The following is a 27,683-nucleotide window of genomic DNA, read 5'->3' as shown; positions in this document are numbered from 1 at the left end:
GAAGCTTTGAAAGTGGAATCCTTTCCCATTCTTGTTTTATGTAGAGCTTCAGTCGTTCAACAGTCCGGGGTCTCCGCAGTTGTATTTTACGCTTCATAATGCGCCACACATTTTCGATGGGAGACAGGTCTGGACTGCAGGCGGGGCCAGGAAAGTACCCGCACTCTTTTTTTACGAAGCCACGCTGTTATAACACGTGCTGAATGTGGCTTGACATTGTCTTGCTGAAATAAGCAAAAAGACGGCGCTTAGATGGCAGCATATGTTGTTCCAAAACCTGTATGTACCTTTCAGCATTAATGGTGCCTTCACAGATGTGTAAGTTACCCATGCCTTGGGCACTAATGCACCCCCATACCATCACAGATGCTGGCTTTTCAACTTTGCGTCGATAACAGTTTGGATGGTTCGCTTCCCCTTTGGTCCGGATGACACGATGTCGAATATTTCCAAAAACAATTTGGCGGCGTTTCTGGATGTTGTTGATAAATGGCTTTGGCTTTGCATAGTAGAGCTTTAACTTGCACTTACAGATGTAGCGACAAACTGTATTTAGTGACAGTGGTTTTCTGAAGTGTTCCTGAGCCCATGTGGTGATATCCTTTAGAGATTGATGTCGGTTTTTGATACAGTGCCGTCTGAGGGATCGAAGGTCACGTTTCCGGTCATGCCGCTTACGTGGAGTGATTTCTCCAGATTCTCTGAACCTTTTGATGATATTATGGACCGTAGATGTTGAAATCCCTAAATTTCTTGCAATTGCACTTTGAAAAACTTTGTTCTTAAACTGTTTGACTATTTTCTCACGCAGTTGTGGACAAAGGGGTGTACCTCGCCCCATCCTTTCTTGTGAAAGACTGAGCATTTTTTGGGAAGCTGTTTTTATACCCAAACATGGCACCCACCTTTCCCCAATTTGCCTGCACACCTGGGGGATGTTCCAAATAAGTGTTTGATGAGCATTCCTCAACTTTATCAGTATTTATTGCCACCTTTCCCAACTTCTTTGTCACGTGTTGCTGGCATCAAATTCTAAAGTTAATGATTATTTGCAAAAAAAAAAAATGTTGAATATAGGTTTAAAATGATTTGCAAATCATTGTATTCCGTTTATATTTACATCTAACACAATTTCTCATATGGAAACGGGGTTTGTATATAGTGAATTAATAGAGTATGATCATTTGAGTGACAATTATGACAAAATATAAATTAAATGGCTAGAAAAAAAAGCCCTGTCCATCCACAATCTTAGGAATTAGCCTATTTTCTCTCATGCAACTGAATTAGAAATAAATAGACCTTCTATTGTAAGTAGTACAACACACCTGAGAAGTTAACTTCAAGTTAGACGGCAAATAAACATGTTTTTAAGGTCTACAAATGCTGCATTGCTACATCTTGGCCTTCAGAGGAACGATATGGAGTGACTGGACGAACGAGCCCAAAGTCTCCAGGTACTCTTGCGGGTGGGTCTTCAGGTGGCCGGCGTGTTTGGAACGCTCCCATTTCTTCACGGTTAAGTCCACGCCGCGCTCCCGCCAAAAACTGATCACTTCCTCCATGGCGCGCGTGTCGCTCAGCGGGTCGTTGTCGCAGTAGAAAAAGAGTGCGGGGGCGGTGACGGGAGAGTTCCAAAACACCTCCACGCTTCGGTTGTAGTAGTCTGTCGTTTGGCGCTTGAACGCGTTGAAGTAAAGCAGGCTGACTTGTTTCACTGCCGTGTCCCACTGAGGAAACACCATCTTGGCCACACCTGAGCAGAGGAGGATGGACAACCCAAGATTCAGCTTTCACAAAAACAATCTGAATATATCTTCTCAAGAGACAATACCATCAAAATTAAACTTGGATATACTTAATAACAATTAAGGACCAGAGGGCCGGACTTCTCCATTCACTATTATTCTTATTTTGTACAGTACAAGCCACAAGTTTGCACACACCTTCTCATTTCAATGCGTTTTCATGACTATTTACATTGTAGATTGTCACTGAAGGCATCAAAACTATGACGCCTGTGAAGTGAAAACAATCCTGAAGTTCATCGAGAGAATGCCAAGAGTGTGCGAAAAAGAGCAAAGGGTGGCTATTTTGAAGAAACTAGAATATAAAACATGTTTTCCGTAAGTACATAACTCCACATGTGTTCATTTCAGTGACGTGCAGTCACTAGAGGCAGGTGAGGCAGGGCCTCACCTGCCATCATGGAAAGAAAAAAAATGTAAAAAGAAAAAAAAATAATTGTTATATGTATGCAGTAGAGATGTGCGGTTTGCGGACACAACCGCGGAGTCTGCGGATTATCCGCGGGTCGGGCGGTTGAAATAAAAAAAAAAAAGATTTTATCCGCGGGTCGGGTCGGGCGGTTGAAATAAAAAAAAATCAGATTTTAAATAGATTCAGGCGGGTGGCAGTTAAACCAATTCGGAAATATATATACATAGTTAAATGTTGTTACCCACATACGAAAAACGAGCAGGCACCTGCAGCATATGCCACAACAGAAGAAGAAAAAAAAAAAGAGATGGCAACGCCGGCAGCAAACGTGGTACGCGACAAACTAAAAAAGGGAATACTAAAGACCAGGGCCAGGGGAAAAAAAGGCCAAAAAAGTTCAGCGTGGACTCGTTTTTATGAGGTTGTAAATCAGGATGATAGTAATGCTGGCTACGTGATTTGCAAGAGCTGCGACGCTGTTTATGTCTACGACAGTCACAAAACCGGGACATCTAACATGGTGCATCACATTTGTGCAAAACCCCGAACCTCCACAAACACCCTGAGCATGAGCAGTTTCGTCCGCCGTGATCCCAGAAGAGTGCCACAGGATGTTAAAACAAGATAGAACGCAGCTGCCTGCAGCAGTTTGAGTGGCGCGAGCGCGCTTGGAGGTGCGCTCAGCGCGGCTCCCAGATGATTGCCCACTAGTGTGCGTCTGGGCCGTGACAGCGTGGCACGCATTGAATGTCTCTGCTACATTGGATCAGTCTCCTTTCTTTAACAGGCAAAAGCTTTATAACCTCACTAATGCCTTGCATCGTCTATATTAGATATATAACAACGGGCGGGTGCGGGCGGGTGCGGTTTTGATTAAATGTTAGTCCGGGTGGATGCGGATGGTTGACGACTTTTGTGATGCGGTTGCGGATGAAATAATTGCCTATCCGCGCATCTCTAGTATGCAGTGATTATACTATAAAGTTATTTTCCATTTAACTTCACCAGTTTTAGATTATTTTTATTCAAAATCGCTGAATTTTCACATTTGCCGTTCAAATACTGAGAAGAGACAGTGCGGTGAACAGCAGCCAGTTGAGGCACGTCAATCAGTGCCTCAACATGGATTCCGGACTCGGCTAACTGCTGGCCTGCTGTGCAGTGAGACTGTATTGCTATATGAACTATATTATACATTTCCATAGTTTCGTTAGCTGAGGTATATAATGTACAGTGTATTTTGTCAACAACTGTATGTGTGTAACGTATTTCTTGTGCTGAGCGGTCATAAAACGGCTGCAAAAGACGCACTGGCTGAGGCTCCAGTAGCCCCGCCTCCTGCACCCCCGCCGTAGAATTGTTATATCAACTAAAGCCCACACTTAAACTTTCCATGTGCGAGATTGAATCTATTTAAAAAAGTTATTTCATAAGAAGCCAAAAAGTGCAAAAACAATAATGTTCGTGTTGGAGGAGTTGAGAATGACTGCAGGGCCACAACATTAGGTACACCTGCAGACTGCAGGTGTATCTAATTCACAACTCCTCCAACACGAACATTATTGTTTTTGCACTTTTTGGCTTCTTATTAAATAACTTTTGTAACCTATTTTTATGGGCTTTCCTCTTTGTGATGTTAAGTTCCTGTTATGCGCTGTTATACAGTATATGCCTTGAGCTCTTATTTTGAAGGCGCCAAGAGCGAAAGTGATGACGTGTTGTAGTGGAGCGGAGGTTTTTGAAAGAAAGTAAATAAAGTGGTCCTCGTGTAAACTGGAGCCTCCGTGTTTGTTATTTTGTAGTTTCATACAGTATAGGCGACATTTATAAACCCTCGGTTACACTTTTTTAAATAGATTCAATCTTGCACGTGGAAAGTTTAAGTGAGGGCTTTAGTTGATATAACACACCCCTCAGGGGGTTCATTAATCCAGCACAACAGCGGCGAATGGACTTTATTTATAAGTAAAGGTAAGACCATAATAACGTTTTTTTTTTATTAAATGTGCTTTTTTGTGTGCTACAGTTTGTATGTGTAAAGTTAAAGTTAAGTTAAAGTACCAATGATTGTCACACACACACTAGGTGTAATGAAATTTGTCCTCTGCATTTGACCCATCCCCTTGATCACCCACTGGGAGGTGAGGGGAGCAGTGGGCAGCAGCGGCGCCGCGCCCGGGAATAATTTTTGGTGATTTAACCCCCAATTCCAACCCTTGATGCTGAGTGCCAAGCAGGGGAAAATGCTGGTATGAGCTTTTAAACATAACCCGTTAACTGCTGCCAATCAAATGGTGAATAAGATACTCTTTAGGGTTCATATGTTTGTAAATCTGACTGTGATGAAGTCAGTGCCTCACCAGCCATCAACCTCACCGCACGTCACTGGTTCATTCATAGTTTTGATGTGACAATCTACAATGTAAATAGGTCATGAAAATAAAGAAAACACATTGAATGAGAAGGTTTGTCCAAACTTTTGGCCTGAACCAGCGTCCTCCACAGTAGACGTTGGATTTTTGTCTCGATTTCATGAGCATTACAGCAGAGCTTTGCTGGGTTTTTTTTGGAGTCAGCTGCAAAAAGAGCTAGTAAAAGATCATCTGCACGACAGCGCTTTAATGTTTTTGAGAATCTGTTGCAAAAATGTGTCTCTTCCAAGTGTTTTCAACACAATGATGAAAAGTAGAGATGTCCGATAATGGCTTTTTTGCCGATATCCGATATTCCGATATTGTCCAACTCTTAATTACAGATTCCGATATCAACCGATACCGATATATACAGTCGTGGAATCAACACATTGTTATGCCTAATTTAGTTGTGATGCCCCGCTGGATGCATTAAACAATGTAACAAGGTTTTCCAAAATAAATCAACTCAAGTTATGGAAAAAAATGCGAACATGGCACTGCCATATTTATTATTGAAGTCACAAAGTGCATTATTTTTTTTAACATGCTTAGCATGAGGAGGTTGAGGTGGGCGGGGTTGAGGTGGGGGGTAGGGGGTAGCGGGGGGTGTATATTGTAGCGTCCCGGAAGAGTTAGTGCTGCAAGGGTTTCTGGGTATTTGTTCTGTTCTGTTTATGTTGTGTTACGGTGCGGACGTTCTCCCGAAATGTGTTTGTCATTCTTGTTTGGTGTGGGTTCACAGTATGGCGCATATTTCTAACAGTGTTAAACTTGTTTATACGGCCACCTTCAGTGTGACCTGTATGGCTGTTGACCAAGTATGGGGTGCATTCACTTGTGTGTGTGTGAAAAGCCGTAGATATTATGTGACTGGGCCGGCATGCAAAGGCAGTGCCTTTAAGGTTTATTGGCACTCTGTACTTCTCCCTACGTCCGTGTACACGGCGGCGTTTTAAAAAGTCATACATTTTACTTTTTGAAACCGATACCGATAATTTCCGATATTACATTTTAAAGCATTTATCGGCCGATAATATCGGCAGTCCGATATTATCGGACAACTCTAGTTTTTTGTTGTTGTTTTTTTACATATGTAGCATAATCTACAAAGAATTGCTATTGGGACATCTAGTGGACACATTTAGAACAGCAGTTTTTCATTCAAAAATTTCAGCTAATTTTTATACTTGGCAAACTTATCCCACGGGCCGTGTAAAACCTGTTCGCGGGCCGCATAAAACCTGTTCGCGGGCCGGATGTTTGACACCCCCGCCTTCGCCACACTCATCCTACCTGGGTAACAGACACTCTCTCCGCTGATAAAATGTACTCTTGGTCAGTTTTACTGTATTTATTGGCAAGCTTAAATAAGTCTTAAGAATGATCAATAATTATAATTAGGTTGAAGTGAATTATATTTATATAGCGCTTTTCTCTCGTAACTCAAAGCGCTTTATATTGTAAAAGCCATTATCTAAGGGCACTGGGAGCAGGCGGGTGGAGTATCTTGACCACGGACACAATGAGAGCGACCAGGATGGCGGAAGCAGGGATCGAACCTGGAGCCCTCGAGTTGCTGGCAATAATTATTGATATTGATGAATATCAAAAACCTATGTAGTAGAGCTGTCCGATATTATCGGCCGATAAATGCTTTAAAATGCAATATCGGAAATTAACGGTATCTGTTTCAAAAAGCAAAATGTATGACTTTTTAAAACGCCGCTGTACGGAGTGGTACACGGACGTAGGGAGAAGTACAGAGCGCCAATAAAACTTAAAGGCACTGCCTTTGCGTGCCGGTCCAATCACATAATATCTACGACTTTTCACACACACAAGTGAATGCATGCATACTTGGTCAACAGCCATACAGGTTACACTGAGGGTGGCCGTATAAACAACTTTAACATTGTTACAAATATGCGCCACACTGTGAACCCACACCAAACAAGAATGACAAACACATTTCGGGAGAACATTCGCACCGTAACACAACATAAACACAACAGAACAAATACCCAGAACCCCTTGCAGCACTAACTCTTCCGGGACGCTACAATATACACCCCCCCGCTACTCCCTACCCCCACAACCCCGCCCACCTCAACCTCCTCATGCTCTCTCAGGAAGAGCATGTCCCAAATTCCAAGCTGCTGTTCTGAGGCATGTTATAGAAATAATGCACTTTGTGACTTCAATAATAAATATGGCAGTGCCATGTTGTTGTTTTTTTCCATAACTTGGAATTGATTTATTTTGGAAAACCTTGTTACATTGTTTAACGCATTCAGCAGAGCATCACAACAAAATTAGGCATAATAATGTGTTAATTCCACGACTGTATATATCGGTATCGGTTGATATCGGAATCGGTAATTAAGAGTTGGATAATATCGGAATATCGGCAAAAAAGCCATTATCGGACATCTCTCCTATGTAGTGATTTAGTTTCCAGCCCGAAGCCCATCCATCCATCCATCAATCTTCTTCTGCTTATCCGAGGTCGGGTCGCGGGGGCAGCAGCCTAAACAGGGAAGCCCAGACTTCCTTCTCCCCAGCCACTTCATCCAGCTCCTCCCGGGGGATCCGAGGCGTTCCCAGGCCAGCCGGGAGACATAGTCTTCCCAACGTGTCCTGGGTCTTCCCCGTGGCCTCCTACCGGTCGGACGTGCCCGAAACACCTCCCTAGGGAGGCGTTCGAATGGCATCCTGACCAGATGCCCAAACCACCTCATCTGGCTCCTCTCGATGAGGAGCAGCGGCCTTACTTTGAGCTCCTCCCGGATGGCGGAGCTTCTCACCCTATCTCTAAGGGAGAGCCCCGCCACCCGGCGGAGGAAACTCATTTCGGCCGCTTGTACCCGTGATCTTGTCCTTTCGGTCATAACCCAAAGCTCATGACCATAGGTGAGGATGGGAACGTAGATCGACCGGTAAATTGAGAGCTTTGCCTTCCGGCTCAGCTCCTTCTTCACCACAACGGATCGATACAGCGTCCGCATTACTGAAGACGCCGCACCGATCCGCCTGTCGATCTCACGATCCACTCTTTCCTCACTCGTGAACAAGACTCTGAGGTACTTGAACTCCTCCACTTGGGGCAGGGTCTCCTCCCCAACCCGGAGATGGCACTCCACCCTTTTCCGACTTGGAGGTGCTGATGCTCATCCCAGTCCCTTCACACTCGGCTGCGAACCGATCCAGCGAGAGCTGAAGATCCTGGCCAGATGAAGCCATCAGGACCACATCATCTGCAAAAAGCAGAGACCTAATCCTGCAGCCACCAAACCGGATCCCCTCAACGCCTTGACTGCGCCTAGAAATTCTGTCCATAAAAGTTATGAACAGAATCGGTGACAAAGGGCAGCCTTGGCGGAGTCAAACCCTCACTGGAAACGTGTCCGACTTACTGCCGGCGATGCGGACCAAGCTCTGACACTGATCGTACAGGGAGCGGACCGCCACAATCAGACAGTCCGATACCCCATACTCTCTGAGCACTCCCCACACGATCGAATGCCTTCTCCAAGTCCGAAGCCAATATATGTAAAAACATTTAGTTCTTCTAAAATGATAGCCTGGAAAGTAGGATAAGTAGCAAGGTAAGTGTGTCTTGCCTACAGTCATGGTCTGGGGCTGCATGAGTTCTGCCGGTACTGAGAAGCAAAGGAGTTCCTTTTGCACTGACCTGAAGCCATAGTCTCCACGGACCCGGCCACCAGGCTGTCGTAGATCTGACCCTTGATCCTCCCTGTGAGAGTCTGGTATTTCTGCGGATCCTCGGACACCAGAACCAGCAGCTGGGAAAATGTGAAACCGCCGATGGAGAAGGCGTGGACGAGCAGCGGCCGGGACACAAAGCGATCGCTCTGCAGCACTTCCAGCAACTTCTTTCCGCGCTCTAAACTCAAGCGAGGCCACAGGAAGGCTTGCATCTTGAAATTGACAAAAACAGCTTAAAAGTTGACTGTACTGAGTCTTTTGAAGAACAAAGAATACAGATATGAAAGCCTGCACTTCAATAACTATTTTATACATTCATCCATTTTCTACCGATTGTCCCGTTCGGGGTCGCGGGGGGTGCTGGAGCCTATCTCAGCTGGATCCGGGCGGTAGGCGGGGTACACCCTGGACAAGTCGCCACTTCATCGCAGGGCCAACACAAATAGACAGACAACATTCACACTCACATGGAAACTTATTTCCAGACGTTGGTTGGCAGTGTTGGTTAGAGTGTACGCCCTGAGATGGGTAGGTTGTGAGTTCAAACCCTGGCTGAGTCATACCAAAGACTATTAAAAATGGGAGACATTACCTCCCTGCTTGGAACTCAGCATCAAGGGTTGGAATTGGGGGTTAAATCACCAAAAATGATTTCGGGCGCGGCCACCGCTGCTGCTCACTGCTCCCCTCAACTCCCAGGGGGTGATCAAGGGTGATTGGTGAAATGCAGAGGATAATTTCGCCACACGTGGTGTGTGTGACAATCATTGGTACTTTAACTTTTAACCCCGCATTTATTTATTTATTTGGGCCAGTCCGCCACATATAAAATGGGTCACCACAGATACTTGACTGCAGCCAACAACCTGATTGACAATCCAATGCTTCCAAGGTACCGAGCCACTGCTCTAAGTTACCAACCCCCGCCTCCATGGCAGAAAAAATGAATCACATTTTCCCCAAGTATCAGCACCTCAACGAAGATAAGGCATATCAACAGCAGGCAGACAAAGCAGAGACAGGGCGCAATCACAAGGCCCACAGCACATTCTGTTCTGAATATTCACGTATTGTGCGTACTGAGCTGCTTGCATAATTTGTGACCCCTCCCTTTAGAAGCAGCCTCAGCATGTAACTAGAGAACTCCTAGACTGAATAAAAAGAGGAGCGCGTGGGCTGTTCCTCAGAGCGTAGGGTGAGACTGTAACTGAGTGTGCAGCTCCATGCGTTCTCCTCATTAGCAAATTTGAACTCTGTCTCTGCCTGATTCCTTGCTTCTTGTTCTGCTTAATAGATAGTTTGGTGCTTAAACCTGACATGTAACTAGGGAACTCCTAAACTGAATAAAAAGAGGAACGCGTGGGCTGTTCCTCAGAGCGTAGGGTGAGACTGTAACTGAGTGTGCAGCTCCATGCGTTCTCCCCATGAGCAAAATTTAACTCTGTCTCTGCCTGATTCCTTGCTTCTTGTTCTGTTTAATAGATAGTTCGGTGCTTAAACCTGACATGTAACTAGGGAACTCCTAAACTGAATAAAAAGAGGAGCGCGTGGGCTGTTCCTCAGAGCGTAGGGTGAGACTGTAACTGAGTGTGCAGCTCCATGCGTTCTCCCCATGAGCAAAATTTTACTCTGTCTCTGCCTGATTCCTTGCTTCTTGTTCTGTTTAATAGATAGTTCGGTGCTTAAACCTGACATGCAACGAGGGAACTCCTAAACTGAATAAAAAGAGGAGCGGGTGGGCTGTTCCTCAGAGCGTAGGGTGAGACTGTAACTGAGTGTGCAGCTCCATGCGTTCTCCCCATGAGCAAAATTTAACTCTGTCTCTGCCTGATTCCTTGCTTCTTGTTCTGTTTAATAGATAGTTCGGTGCTTAAACCCGACATGTAACTACGGGACTGGTGGAATAAAGCATGTGATACATACAGTACAGGCCAAAAGTTTGGACACACCTTCTCATTTCAATGTGTTTTCTTTATTTTCATGACTATTTACATTGTGGATTGTCACTGAAGGCATCAAAACTATGAATGAACACATGTGGGGTTATGTACTTAACAAAAAAAGGTGAAATGACCTGAAATGGTTTTCACTTCACAGGTGTGCTTGAATGCCAAGAGTGTACAAAGCAGAAATCAGAGCAAAGGGTGGTTATTTTGAAGAAACTAGAATATAAAACATGTTTTCAGTCATTTCACCTTTTTTTGTTAAGTACATAACTCCACATGTGTTCATTCATAGTTGTGATGCCTTCAGTGACAATCTACAATGTAAAATGTACAATGTATATTGTACATTGTACCGTTGCTTCAAATGTAGGTAAACATTTAAATAAAAAACAATTATACCTGCTCAAGGAGTTTAACGCGTGGCAGATAATATAGTTAACAATTTTCCCCTGTGCACATATACAGTAGATATAAGACACGCTGGTTGGCTTGTTGAAAATTGTTAGAGCAGTTTAAACTGCCCACGTAGTGTAAAATAATGCAAGTGAATTGACTGAAATTCGTAACAAATTCACACTTTTTCATTTGTGTTTTATCTTTAACAATGTGTGTTTTACATGCTACTTGTCTTATCTGTGTACTTTTAGCCTTGTTTTCAATGTTCAGTAATGATTGTGTTTGTCTTAAAGCACATGTCAAAATTGCAACCATACATCATGAATCATTTAATACAATGTCAAAGTCTTACTGTAAAATCGACAGTCCACTTAAAACTTTATATAATTAATAATGAAATCCAGAGGCATATTCATACATTATTGGCTATTACATTGGCTATAAGGTGATTGATTGATTGATTACAAGCGGCCCTCTGATGGCAGCCATAACTGCCATGTGGCCCTCAATGAAAGCCAGTTTGACATCCCTGCTGTAGTGGTAGTGGGTGAGTGGGTGTATCGGGGTTGGGCCTAACACTGTCCGACATTTACCCTTACCTCGCTCTCCACAACCAGCACGTCAAAGCCGGTGCGCAGGTAGATCTCATAGTACTTGGCCACAGCTTGGGGACGTGCTCCCATCCATGGCAGCATGAGCGTTAGAGGCTTATGTTGGTCACAGGCTTGCCTGGGACCCGCTGGCGAGCCAGGGGCCTCCTGGCTCATGTAGAAGGTGATATTTTTACTTAGCTGGTGGGAGGAGAAACTTCTGCTCAGAACGTTTCTCGCCAACATCCCTACTGCTGTCCACGGACCCCGGATTAGTTTACCGCAGACCCAGATCCAGTCTGCAGGAGAGAAAAAAGTCAAATTATTTAATTTTTGTGAACACCAAATGATATATACTGTACAAGCCAGAAGTTTGGACACACCTTCTCCTCATTCAATGCGTTTTCTTTATTTTCATGACTATTTACAGTAGGGCTGGGTAGGGATGATGTTCTAAATTGGTTGTTCGATAAGAAAAGAACCGATACCATGGACTCGAATCCCTTTTTGAGAACCGGTTCCCGTTATCGAGGCCACTATAGTAAAGAAAAAGAGTTGGTTCTTTATTCGAATCCCTTCCCACGTACAGGAAATGCCCTGTGGTACCGGCAATGTTATGCCCATTTGATTGTAGACTCTTACTGACACCTTGTGGCGATATGAAAATACTACGCGTCATTAGTTTGGGCACTTCCGGGTTGAGACAATTGAGAAGTAGACAAGTTGAGTTAGCACTTACAAGCCTTGGAAAAGATAAGTCTGTAAGTAAACTGTTTAACTTGTTTATGTAACTCAATATTAAGGCGGAAAGTGGTTAAGTTTGATACTACGATGTTTATTGAAAAACGATTTTTGTGCACTGTTTCAATGGATGTTTTGAGGATTTAAAATGGCTTCCAGTCGTACATTTCCACCATCAAAATAGTTTCAACACTCAGAAGTATTTGTTTGATTATAATACTGTATATTTGTGTGAAGCTAATATTTACATATTGTGTATTACATTTCAGTATGTTAATTGAATCACATAGCTTATACTGCGTGAGAACATATACTCGAATATGTCACGACGTGGACTATGGCGGGGTTTGTTTTCCCGAGATGCAAGGAAATTGGATCGGACATGGCGTGAAGGTAAGGACATGATTTATTTCAACACTAACAAAAGGAACAAACAGAATGCGCGCACAAGGCGTAGGTACAAACTTAGCGTATAAACAAACTAGAACTTGTGCAGAAACTATGGACATGAAACAAAAGTCACTAACTGTGGCATTAATAACAAAAACTTACTTGGCAGAGCAGGAATCTATGGCATGAAACGAGCATGAACAGAGATAACAGCAGATAATGTCGCCAGGACGACCAACAGAAAATGACAGGCTTAAAGGCCTACTGAGTATTTCAGTTTAAAACTGAAATGTGTATTTCAGTTTAAAAAACAACAACAACAACAGTCCAGTGCAAGACAAAAGTAAAGATAGGAAATGACAAAGCAAGATCAACAACAATAAAGAGCCTAAATGGATTAATCTGCTTTGGATTGTTTGTTAGCTGTCTGCCAAGCTGTATAACCTCAACACGTATAGTGAGGGCAGAACAGGCAATATGCAATTATTGCCAGGCTTCGCTCTCATGTAAGGGGGGAAGAATTGCTAAATGATGACTGTAGTGTTCTTAGTGTCATAGTGTGTGTAGTTAGTATGTTCCAATAGCAGCAGAAGTGCACTTTTTGGAGAGCTGTATTATTTTCAGTTTTGTGCCCAAGGGACTGATTTTATTTAACACTTTATTATTATTTATACACCTATAGTGATCACAGAGACAGGTTGTTTTTGTGTTACTGTATATATTTGTTTTTCTGAAAAATCCCACTTAATATACTTTGGGTAACAACAGTCAATATTTTTTTTAATATTTTTTTTAGGCGGGTGACAGTCAATATTTATTTATTTATTTTATTTTTTTCTTATAAAATAAAAGTGAGCTTTTGTTAAACCAATTATTGTGTTTTTTTCCATATACAACAACCTATCTGGATTCGATAAGGAATCGGTTCGATAAGAGGATTCGATAATGGGCTCGAACTCGATAATTTCTTATCAAACATCATCCCTAGGGCTGGGCGATATGGCCTTTTATTAATATCTCGATATTTTAGGGCCATGTCACGATACACGATATATATCTGGATATTTTGCCTTGAATGAACACTTGATGCATATAATCACAGCAGTATGATGATTCTATGTGTCTACATTAAAACATTCTTCTTCATACTGCATTAATATATGCTACTTTTAAACTTTCATGCAGAGAGGGAAATCACAACTAAGTCAATTTAGCAAAACTGTATTTATTAAACAGTTATTAAGCAGTGGCACAAACATTCATGTCATTTCAAAACAGAAAGTGCAAGATTGTCAGAGACATTTTAAAACAAGCTATTAGTGCATGATGTCACTAAGATGACATATCAAAACAAAACTAAATTAAAGTGCACTTTTTGTACAGAACGCCACTACAATAGTTTAAAACAAATAAAGTGCACTTTTGTGCATGATGTCACACAAGATATTTCAATAAGTGTCAAATAAAAATTAGCTGCATAATAGGAAATCAAATAGCGTATGTCCTTCGCTATGTGGTAGGTTCCTGCGGACTGATTGATTGAAACTTTTATTAGTAGATTGCACAGTACAGTACATATTCCGGACCACTATTGGTAACACCCGAATAAGTTTTTCAACTTCTTTAAGTCGGGGTGCACGTAAATCAATTCATGGTAAACGACGTTATCTCCTTCTGTTGTCGATTTTTTTTTTTCATACGGTGTTGATCTGGAAATTGTTGCTTTGGCATTTTGTGGGTGTGGCACCGAACGGAGATGTTGACATGCAGTTTCAAGCACTCTTCATTCTCTAGCGGGTGACTTTTCAAATGATGCTACATGTTAGCAGTGCTGCTACTTTTTGTAGCAACGCTTTTGCCGCATACTTGACATATTACGGTTGTCTGTTCAACATCTTCCCGCTTGAAGCCAAACCACCGCCAGACGATGGACCCTGTGCTGTTTTTCTTGGGAATTAATTCTTCCTCCATTCGTTACCAGATTCGCACCTTCTTTCTCTCGTATTACCACTCGCACCTCACCGTTAGCATCACAGCTAATGTTACCCATTTAGCTACCTCTCTGCTCGGGGAGGGCGTGTGACGTTGCACGCGTGACGTATGTAAGAAGGTGCGCTTGTTTATGTCTCTGTGAGAAGGAGAGACAAGAAAGAGTGAGAAACGCCTGTAGGGTAATGCCCGCAGCTAAAAGCAACTGCGTGAGAACATATACTCGAATATGTCACGACGTGGCGGGGTTTGTTTTCCCGAGATGCAAGGAAATTGGATTGGACATGGCGTGAAGGTAAGGACATGATTTATTTCAACACTAACAAAAGGAACAAACAGAAGGCGCGCACAAGGCGTAGGTACAAATTTAGCGTATAAACAAACTAGAACTTGGGCAGAAACTATGGACATGAAACAAAAGTCACTAACTGTGGCATTAATAACAAAAACTTACTTGGCAGAGCAGGAATCTATGGCATGAAACGAGCATGAACAGAGATAACAGCAGATAATGTCGCCAGGACGACCAACAGAAAATGACAGGCTTAAAGGCTTACTGAAACCCACTACTACCGACCACGCAGTCTGATAGTTTATATATCAATGATGACATCTTAACATTGCAACACATGCCAATACGGCCGGGTTAGCTTACTAAAGTGCAATTTTAAATTTTGCGCGAAATACCCTGCTGAAAACGTCTCGGTATGATGACGTCAGCGCGTGACGTCACGGATTGTGGAGGACATTTTGGGACAGCATGGTGGCCAGCTATTAAGTCGTCTGTTTTTATCGCAAAATTCCACAGTATTCTGGACATCTGTGTTGGTGAATCTTTTGCAATTTGTTCAATGAACAATGGAGACAGCAAAGAAGAAAGCTGTAGGTGGGAAGCGGTGTATTGGGGGCGGCTGCAGCAACACAAAAACAGCCGGTGTTTCATTGTTTACATTCCCGGAAGATGACAGTCAAGCTTTACCATTGGCCTGTGGAGAACTGGGACAACAGAGACTTTTACCAGGAGGACTTTGAGTTGAATAAGCAGACGCGGTACCGTGAGTACGCAGCTGCGGCTTCCAAACATTTGATCACTTGCCCGTACGTGCTTGCCGCTATGTGTATGTCACGTACGTAACTTTGGGGACTTTGGGGAAACATATGTGCTGTATGAACTTTGGGGAGGTGAACGGTACTTTGGGCTGTGGGATTGAGTGTGTTGTGCAGGTGTTTGAGTTGTATTGGCGGGTTATATGGACGGGAGGGGGGAGGTGTTTGTTATGCGGGATTAATTTGTGGCATATTAATTATAAGCCTGTTTGTGTTGTGGCTAATAGAGTATATATATGTCTTGTGTTTATTTACTGTTTTAGTCATTCCCAGCTGAATATCAGGTCCCACCCGCCTCTCACAGCATCTTCCCTATCTGAATTGCTCCCACTGCCCTCTAGTCCTTCACTCTCACTTTCCTCATCCACAAATTTTTCATCCTCGCTCAAATTAATGGGGAAATCGTCGCTTTCTCGGTCCGAATCGCTCTCGCTGCTGGTGGCCATGATTGTAAACAATGTGCAGATGTGAGGAGCTCCACAACCTGTGACGTCACGCTACTCGTCTGCTACTTCCGGTACAGGCAAGGCTTTTTTATCAGCGACCAAAAGTTGCGAACTTTATCGTCGACGTTCTCTAAATCCTTTCAGCAAAAATATGGCAATATCGCGAAATGATCAAGTATGACACATAGAATGGACCTGCTATCCCCGTTTAAATAAGAAAATCGCATTTCAGTAGGCCTTTAAATAACAGTGACATGATTCGCAACAGGTGCGTGAATCCAAACAAGTGACAGGTGAAACTAATAAGTAACCATGGTGACCAAAACAATGGAGCGTAAACAGAAAAAAAAAAAAAAGAGTCCAAAAACCAACAGGACATAACTAAACAAAACATGATCACAAAGACATGACAAAATATCACCATATAGTCATTTTCAAACCCGCGATATATCGAGTATATCGATATATCACCCAGCCAATTTACAGTGTAGATTGTCACTGAAGGCATCAAAGCTATGAATGAACACATGTGGAGTTATGTGCTTAACAAAAAAAGGTGAAAGCATCTTTTATATTCTAGTTTCTTCAAAATAACCACCCTTTGTTCTGATAACTTTTTCGCACACTCTTGGCATTCTCTCGAGCTTCAAGAGGTGGTCACCTGAAATGGTTTTCACTTCACAGGTGTGCGCGAAGCTCATGGAGAGAATGACGAGAGTGTGCAAAGCAGTAATCTGAGTAAAAGGTGGCTATTTTGAAGAAACTAAAATATAAAACGTGTTTTCAGTGGTTTCACTTTTTTTGTTAAGTACATAACTCAACATGTTATGACTATCTACAATGTAAATAGTCATGAAAATAAAGAAAATGCACTGAATGTAATGAGGAGAGAATAGAAACAGCATTAACATAGTGTCATCACAATTGTGTTAGCAGATATTGTAGAGACTCCCAATTGGCCTCTCGCTTGAAAGTTGAAGCGTGGGTTTTGTACTTTGACCCGCTTCCTGTTTTGCCAGAGTAAACCACACGGACTTCCAGAATGTAATTTTGTGAATGGTTTCATAAAAAGGTAGCGTTCAGTCATAAACATGAGTTGGTCTAAAGGCAGCATGTAATTAAAGCGTCTACAGCAGTGCCTCTCAAACTTTTCTCACCAAGATCCAGTACAACCACAATGACCAACAATAAACAACAATAGCATAGTAGGCCTGAGTATTCATTAAAAACAAGGCAGAGGTTTTATTTAACAAGTATTTTTAATGTTTTTGGCCTCTGTAACAAATAAAACACTGTACTTTAAAGGGGAACATTATCACCAGACCTATGTAAGCGTCAATATATACCTTGATGTTGTAGAAAAAAGACCATATATTTTTATAACCGATTTCCGAACTCTAAATTGGTGAATTTTGGCGAATTAAACGCCTTTCTATTATTCGCTCTCGGAGCGATGACGTCATCGGGAAGCAATCCGCCATTTTCTCAAACACCGAGTCAAATCAGCTCTGTTATTTTCCGTTTTTTCGACTGTTTTCCGTACCTTGGAGACATCATGCCTCGTCGGTGTGTTGTCGGAGGGTGTAACAACACGAACAGGGACGGATTCAAGTTGCACCAGTGGCCCAAAGATGCGAAAGTGGCAAGAAATTGGACGTTTGTTCCGCACACTTTACCGACGAAAGCTATGCTACGACAGAGATGGCAAGAATGTGTGGATATCCTGCGACACTCAAAGCAAATGCATTTCCAACGATGAAGTCAAAGAAATCTGCCGCCAGACCCCCATTGAATCTGCCGGAGTGTGTGAGCAATTCAGGGACAAAGGCCCTCGGTAGCACGGCAAGCAATGGCGGCAGTTTGTTCCCGCAGACGAGCGAGCTAAACCCCCTGGATGTCTTGGCTCACACCGTCCCTTATGCCACCGAAGATGATCAAGAGAAGAATATCGACCCTAGCTTCCCTGGCCTGCTGACATGAGGGTATGTCTACAGAATATATTAATTGATGAAAATTGGGCTGTCTGCACTCTCAAAGTGCATGTTGTTGCCAAATGTATTTCATATGCTGTAAACCTAGTTCATAGTTGTTAGTTTCCTTTAATGCCAAACAAACACATACCAATCGTTAGTTAGAAGGCGATCGCCGAATTCGTCCTCGCTTTCTCCCGTGTCGCTGGCTGTCGTGTCGTTTTCGTCGGTTTCGCTTGCATACGGTTCAAACCGATATGGCTCAATAGCTTCAGTTTCTTCTTCAATTTCGTTTTCGCTACCTGCCTCCACACTACAACCATCTGTTTCAATACATGCGTAATCTGTTGAATCGCTTAAGCCGCTGAAATCCGAGTCTGAATCCGAGCTAATGTCGCTATAGCTTGCTGTTCTATCCGCCATGTTTGTTTGTATTGGCATCACTATGTGACGTCACAGGAAAATGGACGGGTGTATACAACGATGGTTAAAATCAGGCACTTTGAAGTTTTTTTTTTAGGGATATTGCGTGATGGGTAAAATTTTGAAAAAAACTTCGAAAAATATAATAAGCCACTGGGAACTGATTTTTAATGGTTTTAACCATTCTGAAATTGTGATAATGTTCCCCTTTAATCAAGTGATTCTTTGGCGTACCACTAGTAGCAGAACCGTCGAAAGCAGGAATGTCAAACATGCGGCCCGCGGGCCGGATCAGGCCCTAGAACAGGTTCAATCCGGCTAGCGAGATGACTCAAGTGTAAAATTGAGCTGCATTTTTAACTTAAAGAAACCGTTTTTCTAAACGTGTCCACTGGATGTGGCGATATCAATTCTGTGAGGCAAGTAAATCGTTTATACAGGGGCGAGCAAGTGTATACCAAGCAAGCGGTACATGATAAAGCAGGGTTGTGACTCCTCCCCCTCGAACCAACGTAAAACACGCAGGAGTAAAATAAACTATTGGTAACCGCACTTAAAATGCTGCGTGAGACACTGCACATAGATATAGTTGTGTGAAAAAGATTGTGGAAATGATAAAGGAGGTAGTTGGTACACCTACTCAGTGGCCTAGTGGTTAGAGTGTCCGTCCTGAGATCGGTAGGTTGGGAGTTCAAACCCCGGCCGAGTCATACCAAAGACTATAAAAATGGGACCCATTACCTCCCTGCTTGGCACTCAGCATCAAGGGTTGGAATTGGGGGTTAAATCACCAAAATGATTCCCGGGCGCAGCCACCGCTGCTGCCCACTGCTCCCCTCACCTCCCAGGGGGTGATCAAGGGTGATGGGTCAAATGCAGAGAATAATTTCGCCACACCTAGTGTGTGTGTGACAATCATTGGTACTTTAACTTTAACTTTAACATAGAAGAGTTTTTATTTATGCTTTATTATGTTTATTGTTCAATCGTAGATAGGCTGTGACTTAAAGTTTAATTCAGGGGTACCCAGGGGGTGGGGGTATATATATATATATATATATATATATATATATATATATATATATATATATAAATAAAAGTTTAATTCAGGGGTCCCCAGGGGGTGGGGAGATATACATTATATATACATATATATATATATATATATCAGTGACGTGCAGTCACTAGAGGCAGGCGGGGCCTCACCTGCCATCATGGAAAGAAAAAAAATGTAAAAAGAAAAAAAATTAATTAAATTGTTAAATGTATCCAGTGATTATACTATAAAGTTATTTTCCATTTAACTTCACCAGTTTTAGATTATTTTTATTCAAAATCGCAGAATTTTCACATTTGCCGTTCAAATACTGAGAAGAGACGGTGCGGTGAACAGCAGCCAGTTGAGGCACGTCACTCAGTGCCTCACCATGGATTGCGGACTCGGCTAACTGCTGGCCTGCTGTGCAGTGAGACCGTATTGCTATATGAATTATATTATACATTTCCATAGTTTAGTTAGCTGAGGTATATAATGCATACTTGCCAACCCTCCCGGATTTTCCGGGAGACTCCCGAAATTCAGCGCCTCTCCCGAAAACCTCCCGGGACAAATTTCCTCCCGAAAAACTCCCGAAATTCAGGCGGACCTGAGTGACGTGTTGACAACACACAACAACAGCGTCTACCGTCTGCCGTAAACAGCAATGTTGTGACACTTTTAAACAGGACAATACTGCCATCTACTGTACATGCATATGTGACCCACCCATAATGTGTCACATTTTTGTGTTGATTTATTTATTTTATTTTGTGGTTTGAATTCGTTTTTGGAGCTGTCATTACACATTTATCAGTATTCACATTGGTCAGTAGGGGGCAGTAGGGCGTTTCTGCCCAATTGAAGGCTATCACCTGCAGACCGGAAGTGTCTTGTCATTCTGATGAGCGCGACCAGTCTGTGAACAATTGAAACGTCCTGTGTGCTTTTTCCTCCTGTATAACAGGTTAGTTTTGGTGAATCAACTCACTGAATAATATCCATGTGATCTTTATGAGTTTAAGTACACATTCTGATGGTGGAGCCTAACTCTAAAGTGTTTGTGAGTTGTAGTTTGTATTTGTGAATGAATCCAGTGCACAGCTGCAGTAATCAATACAAAATGGCGACGTGAGTGCGCAATGTTTATATAGGAACTTCTGATCCTAATTCAGACTCCCAAATTAGAGCTCCAGTTTTCTTATTGATTTTATAATGTATATTTGTATGTGTGTGTTCTGAAATAGTGACAGAAAATAGAACAAGGATGGACAATTCAACCCTTAACTCAACAATGAGTAGATGAGTGTTATGTGTGTGTATATGTGTAAATAAATGAACACTGAAATTCAAGTATTTATTTTATTTATATATATATATATATATATATATATATATATATATAGCTAGAATTCATTGAAAGTCAAGTATTTCTTATATATATATATATATATATATATCTTAACCACGCCCCCATCCACGCCTCCCGCCCCACCCCCGACCACGCCCCCCGAAATCGGAGGTCTCAAGGTTGGCAAGTATGATATAATGTACAGTGTATTTTGTCAACAACTGTATGTGTGTAACGTATTTCTTGTGCTGATCAATCATAAAACTGCTGCGAAGACGCACTGTGTGAGGCTCGCAGTTATCCCGCCTCCTGGTGGTAGAGAATGCACTCCGGCCGTAGAATGCACCCCCTGACGGGAGTGTAATATCAACTAAAGCCCACACTTAAACTTTCCACGTGCAAGATTGAATCTATTTAAAAAAGTTATTTAATAAGAAGCCAAAAAGTGCAAAAACAATAATGTTCGTGTTGGAGGAGTTGTGAATGACTGCAGGGCCACAACATTAGGTACACCTGCAGACTGCAGCACGGATTTCATATTTCATTCATTCACAACTCCTCCAACACGAACATTATTGTTTTTGCACTTTTTGGCTTCTTATTGAGCTGCTGCATTTTTTGGTTGGGTTGTTTATTTCTATTGAGTAACTTCTACATTTCTTAAGGGGGGGGGGGGGGGGGATGTAATAGAGTGATATATGTTTGTCTGTTGCCATCTCCTGGTTAATGTTGGCTATAGCGTACTGTGGTTACTTTTTGGTTGGCCAACGATTTACGTGGTGTTGCGCACCTGACGTCAAGTGTGTTGAGTCTGTTCTGAAGTCTACAGTAAAGAGACGTACTTCATCACCTCGCCTGGTTATTGCCTCCAAACCAAAATATTACATAAAAGTAAGACCATAATAACGTTTTTTTTTTATTAAATGTGCTTTTTTGTGTGCTACTGTTTGTATGTGTAAAGTTAAAGTTAAGTTAAAATACCAATGATTGTCACACACACGAGCTGTGGTGAAATTTGTCCTCTGCATTTGACCCATCCCTTGATCACCCCCTGGGATGTGAGGGGAGCAGTGGGCAGCAGCGGCGCCGCGCCCGGGAATAATTTTTGGTTATTTAACCCCCAATTCCAACCCTTGATGCTGAGTCCGCGACCCCAAAGGGAATAAGCGGTAGAAAATGGATGGATGGACATCTAAAGAAATAGCCGCATATGTAAGCCTGGAGATACCTTCTGCTTTGGAGAGTAAGGTTGTGCCTTTTAAGGATAAGTCTCTCTGCAGCCATTGGTTAAATATTTTATTTTATTTTCTCCAATTGGAGTAAAGTTCAAGACCGATATAGAACTCTGATGTTTAGTAATGAGTATTCCTAGGTAATTAATACTATCCTTAATTGGAATTGTACATATAGACATAATTTCACATCTCTTCACAGCCATTAGTTCACACTTATTCACATTCAAGTCATGCCGAAAGACAGGTAATAGATTCGCGTGTAAGTGACGTCACAATTAACTATATTAACATGACGTCATGCCGAAAGACAGGGAAGATAGATTCGCGTGTAGATGACGTCACAATTAACTTCTCAATGAACATCAAGCCGTCCGAGTGTCTACGTTACACAAGATCAACATTTAGTCACATTTGCAAACCTTGACAGCAACGCCTCAATTTTAGGTTCCACGTACCGACGTTTAACTCCTCAAAAACAACAAATAACCTTCCGAATGTTGACCACCGTGACTTTTCTTCTCCCCTTTAAGCGTGCTTCGGGTTCTTCTCCGCTTTTATTGGCGGTTGGCAAACACGTTATTGGGCGCATTGCTGCCATCTACTGGACAGCGGTGGAACGAAAAATATTACACAACAATCAAAATACATGAATTAATATAGATAATAATAACTACAAAAATAATAAATACATCATAAATATAATGATGATGGAATAAATTATGTTTAATAGATGTGTTTGCTTGAGCAGAAATGTGTATACAAGGTCACGTGGTGTGTTTGTGGGCGTGTATTCAAAGAACGGAAGTGTGTGTAATGACGATTTCCATCCATCTATAGACATCTTATAAGTAGATGCAGCATTGGCGGCTGTGACGCGAGAAATTCGGCCGCCATCTTGAAGTGGTGATGAGGAGCCGGCGAGCAGCCTAAACTGACTGTTGACAGGGAGAAAACAAAGATGGTGATCAGTGTTTTCCTGCTCAAATGAGCGGACTGTTGAAAATAGGCATCGGGGGATTACTTTTCACAAGTAAGATTTAACATTAACATTAATTGGTTGTATTTTGTGAAAAGGATATTACCATATTGTATAAATATAGTTCTCTGCAAACCTATGAAATATTCTATTTTGTCTTCATTATTTTGTAAGAATACACCAAAAGGCTTCATTTCTATGTGAAAATCACAAATAAACCTTCTACCTAAAACAAAATTCACCAGCTACCACTGCATGATGCATTCTCATTTTAGGCAAAGTATGAGACAATACTTTCTTAACAGTATAATTGTAACCAGGAATAAGTCTTCAAGTAACAATATTCAAATACTAACATTGTTGGGTAAGACAGAATTTGGTTTTATTCTGAATCCAGTGAAACAGACTGGTGGTTTTAGCTGATATAAAGACTTTCAGGTGTTTATATATGTTTATGTTGAAGTATTTGGCAGACGCTTTTATCCAAAGCGACATACATAAAAAATACATATAAAACAATCACTGTAAACATGATCATTTAAGGGAAGAATGTAATAGAAAATATCAATACAAAGTGTCAAGACAGAATAAACTCTCTGCTGCTGCAGCAACAGAGATACAGTCTATAGATATATAGATATCTAATATATTCATACATTGTTTATGTAGGATATACGCATGTATACATAACCTAATCATATTGTTTCCTCAACTTAAAAATAGCTGACCGTTTTTTTCCCCCTTCTCTGGGATTATATTCCCAGTTTTGATCTCGGACGTCTGGTCACTTATAGCATGTAAGAATATTCTACAAACCCCGTTTCCATATGAGTTGGGAAATTGTGTTAGATGTAAATATAAACGGAATACAATGACAAAGACAACATATTTGATGCTCAAACTGATAAACATTTTTTTCTTTGCAAATAATCATTAACTTTAGAATTTGATGCCAGCAACACGTGACAAAGGCGTTAGGAAAGGTGCCAATAAATACTGATAAAGTTGAGGAATGCTCATCAAACACTTATTTGGAACATCCCACAGGTGAACAGGCAAATTGGGAACAGGTGGGTGCCATGATTGGGTATAAAAGTAGATTCCATGAAATGCTCAGTCATTCACAAACAAGGATGGGGCGAAGGTCACCACTTTGTCAACAAATGCGTGAGCAAATTGTTGAACAGTTTAAGAAAAACCTTTGTCAATCAGCTATTGCAAGGAATTTAGGGATTTCACCATCTACGGTCCGTAATATCATCAAAGGGTTCAGAGAATCTGGAGAAATCACTGCACGTAAGCAGCTAAGCCTGTGACCTTCGATCCCTCAGGCTGTACTGCATCAACAAGCGACATCAGTGTGTAAGGGATATCACCACATGGGCTCAGGAACACTTCAGAAACCCACTGTCAGTAACTACAGTTGGTCGCTACATCTGTAAGTGCAAGTTAAAACTCTCCTATGCAAGGCGAAAACCGTTTATCAACAACACCCAGAAACACCGTCAGCTTCGCTGGGTCTGAGCTCATCTAAGATGGACTGATACAAAGTGGAAAAGTGTTCTGTGGTCTGACGAGTACACATTTAAAATAGTTTTTGGAAACTGTGGACGTTGAAAAGAACCATCCGGATTGTTATAGGCGCAAAGTTGAATAGCTAGCCACTGTGATGGTATGGGGGTGTATTAGTGCCCAAGACATGGGTAACTCACACATCTGTGAAGGCGCCATTAATGCTGAAAGGTACATACAGGTTTTGGAGCAACATATGTTGTCATCCAAGCAACGTTACCATGGACGCCCCTGCTTATTTTAGCAAGACAATGCCAAGCCACGTGTTACATCAACGTGGCTTCATAGTAAAAGAGTGCGGGTACTAGACTGGCCTGCCTGTAGTCCAGACCTGTCTCCCATTGAAAATGTGTGGCGCATTATGAAGCCTAAAATACCACAACGGAGACCCCCGGACTGTTGAACAACTTAAGCTGTACATCAAGCAAGAATGGGAAAGAATTCCACCTGAGAAGCTTAAAAAATGTGTCTCCTCAGTTCCCAAACGTTTACTGAGTGTTGTTAAAAGGAAAGGCCATGTAACACAGTGGTGAACATGTCCTTTCCCAACTACTTTGGCACGTGTTGCAGCCATGAAAGTTAATTATTTGCAAAAAAAAAATTTAGTTTATGAGTTTGAACATCAAATATGTTGTCTTTGTAGTGCATTCAACTGAATATGGGTTGAAAAGGATTTGCAAATCATTGTATTCCGTTTATATTTACATCTAACACAATTTCCCAACTCATGGAAACGGGGTTTGTATTACTGTTAAGCAAACTATGAATAATAAAACATGTGTCCTTTATCACAGCTACATGTATGACAAAAAAGGGGGTGAAAATCAATGGTATTCAGTGAGGTAAGATGAATTAAATGCGCTGACAGTTCATTGCTACTGCCAAATGAATTGCACTGAGTGGAGCGGATCACCACTCCAAGATGGCGGCCCCGCCTCTCGTCAGCGCCAGTAGGCAGTAGCGGTCGATGCTGCGTACCCTTATAAGATGTCTATGCATCCATCCATCCATCCATTTCCTATCGCTTGTCCCGTTCGGGGTGCTGGAGCCTATCTCAGCTGCATTCAGGCGGAAGGCAGGTTACACCCTGGACAAGTCGCCACCTCATCGTAGGGCCTTAATGGCAATATGTAAAAAAATAAAATAAAAAAAAATAGAGGTTTGATTCATAATTTTTTGCCCATAATTCCACACTAAGGTATTGTTGCGTTTGGACCAGTTGTTCCTCCCAGGGAATTCAAGTTGCTGGCCGCTCCCAAGCTCTTTGTGACACGTACAGCTGAGTAGAAGAACCACCAGAGACAGAATAGGTATTTTGTAATTTTATCTCCAAAGCCTTGGAAATAGAATGAGACCAGTCCAGCATAGAACATTCAATCGCGCAGCTAAGATGGTCTGATCTAAAATATGGAAACCTTCTCTTCTATAAAGTGTCTCTCCCTCCCACCCTCGTTGTCTTGTCTCTCTTTCCAGCCCAAACACATGCCCATTGTCCTACTCAGCTGGGCACAGGAACAGATAAGGCAAAGGAGTATCTGTCCTCCTTACATTCCAAAGTCAAGGTTAGCACACAGTACTTGCAGACAACCAAAAGACCACAATTGGAAGAAGAACACTAGCTGTTTTGTAATATGACTATGAAAATAAAGAAGTAACACTTAAATATGGATATATGTAAATATCTGTCCCGGACAGTATATTGAAGAATAAAATAACATTATAATGTAATACTAACAATAACTACAAAAATAATAAATAGATCATAAATATGATGATAGAATAAATTATGTTTAATAGATGTGTATGCTTGAGCAGAAATGTGTATATAAGGTCACGTGGTGTGTTTGTGGGCGTGTATTCAGAGAACGGAAGTAAGTGTAATGGCAATATGTAAATAATACAAAATATAGGTTTGATTCATAATATTTTTGCCCATAATTCCACACAGTAACTAAGTTATGTTGAAGAACAAGATAACAATATAATGTGCGAAGTGAGTTTAGGTTTAAAACATTTTTATTCTGCACAGTGTAGTGATAGTTTTAGATATGTGTAATATATCATTTCCAATTTAATAATAATAATAATCCTAATAATAATAATAATACCTCGACATTGATTTTCACATAAACTGTAGTACTATTTCATCTATCTATTTACATCCATACATCAATCTCCCACTTATCAGAGGTCAGGTCGCGGGGGCAGCAGCCTAAGCAGAGAATCCCAGACGGTGTTGTCACGGACCTGAAAGTAATTCATTAGATTACTCGTTGCTAGTATTATATAACACCGTTATTACGAACACTGGTCCCAACAAATATCAAATTTTGCGCCTAATCTCAAAGAAAAAAGCTCATTACCAAATTGTAAAAAACACAGGCTTTTTTTTCTATTTGCACCACTACTTCTTCTATTCTGCACCTTTCTTCTGATCCTATACACCACTCATGATGGACCTTTTCACAAATAATATTAATATATTCTGTACTTTTGGGTTTTTATGGCCCTCTTGATTATTGATTGGGCCCTTTTATGCTGTGCCATAGTTTCTTCAAAGTGATTTATGGCTTCACTTATTCAATACTGATACTCCTTTCTTTTCTTCAGCAGACTACAATGTTTCCCTGACTTTTTCCTAGTTTAGTATTTGAACCTCCATGTGTCTACAGTAACACATTCTAGGCCATGAAAACCTTCCACATTTTGGAGCATTGAAAAAACAATTTCCATCAAAGACTAATTTAAAAAGTAATATATGACGCTTTCTTTAAAAAATGATGAAGCCCTTTAAAAAAATACTCACATTGTTTCTATTATTTTATAATATTTCATGTTTCCAATTGCGTTTTGTTGTCTAATAGTCTGGCAAATAGCGATTATGTTTCCTTATGTATCGTGTTTGATCTATTTGTACGGTTCTGTTGTACATCGTTATTGAAATAAAGTTGAAACCATTTTTTAGTGCCTGTTACTTTTGTATTTCTGTAAACTCAGTTTGAAAAGCCTGTAGCACCAGAACAAAATGTGTTTAAAGATCTGAGTCACTAGTTAACAATTCCGAAACAAAGAAATGTATTATTTTTACATGTAACACACACACTTCTGTTTATCATGACCTATTTTCTATATTGTAGCGTTCCAGAAGAGTTAGT

At 41.4% G+C, this 27,683-nt stretch overlaps 1 protein-coding gene across 2 annotated transcripts; it reads right to left on the bottom strand.

The window, feature by feature from the left end:
* Nucleotides 1–293: 293 nt before the first annotated feature.
* On the bottom strand, nt 294–22,539 carry LOC133612092 (transmembrane protein 53-A). Of its 2 annotated transcripts, none has more exons than XM_061969260.2 (4): nt 22,400–22,491; nt 11,302–11,591; nt 8,326–8,572; nt 294–1,756 (listed from the first exon to the last, which is right to left on the bottom strand). In XM_061969260.2, exons 2-4 carry the CDS (start codon nt 11,536–11,538, stop codon nt 1,395–1,397), a joined length of 846 nt encoding a protein of 281 aa, XP_061825244.1. In that variant the 5' UTR covers nt 11,539–11,591; nt 22,400–22,491; the 3' UTR covers nt 294–1,394. The 2 variants fall into 2 exon arrangements, with proteins under 2 accessions (XP_061825244.1, XP_061825245.1); XM_061969261.2 differs by having other exon boundaries at nt 296–1,756; nt 22,436–22,539.
* Nucleotides 22,540–27,683: the final 5,144 nt, after the last annotated feature.

Source organism: Nerophis lumbriciformis, linkage group LG10, assembly GCF_033978685.3.
Source record: "Nerophis lumbriciformis linkage group LG10, RoL_Nlum_v2.1, whole genome shotgun sequence".
NCBI classification, from domain to species: Eukaryota; Metazoa; Chordata; class Actinopteri; order Syngnathiformes; family Syngnathidae; genus Nerophis; species Nerophis lumbriciformis.
Note: the sequence above shows the minus strand (reverse complement) of the source record. Positions and strands in the feature narration are given on the sequence as shown.

Bases quoted from the DNA above. Each gene is read 5' to 3' on its own strand.
- LOC133612092 (XM_061969261.2), bottom strand. From the start codon at position 11,538: ATGTTGGCGAGAAACGTTCTGAGCAGAAGTTTCTCCTCCCACCAGCTA. The intron at 8,573-11,301 runs GTAAGGGTAAAT...GTCAATTTCAAG, and splicing joins TGCTGGTTGTGGAGAGCGAG to ATGCAAGCCTTCCTGTGGCC. The intron at 1,757-8,325 runs GTCAGTGCAAAA...TCCTCTGCTCAG, and splicing joins CGTGGAGACTATGGCTTCAG to GTGTGGCCAAGATGGTGTTT.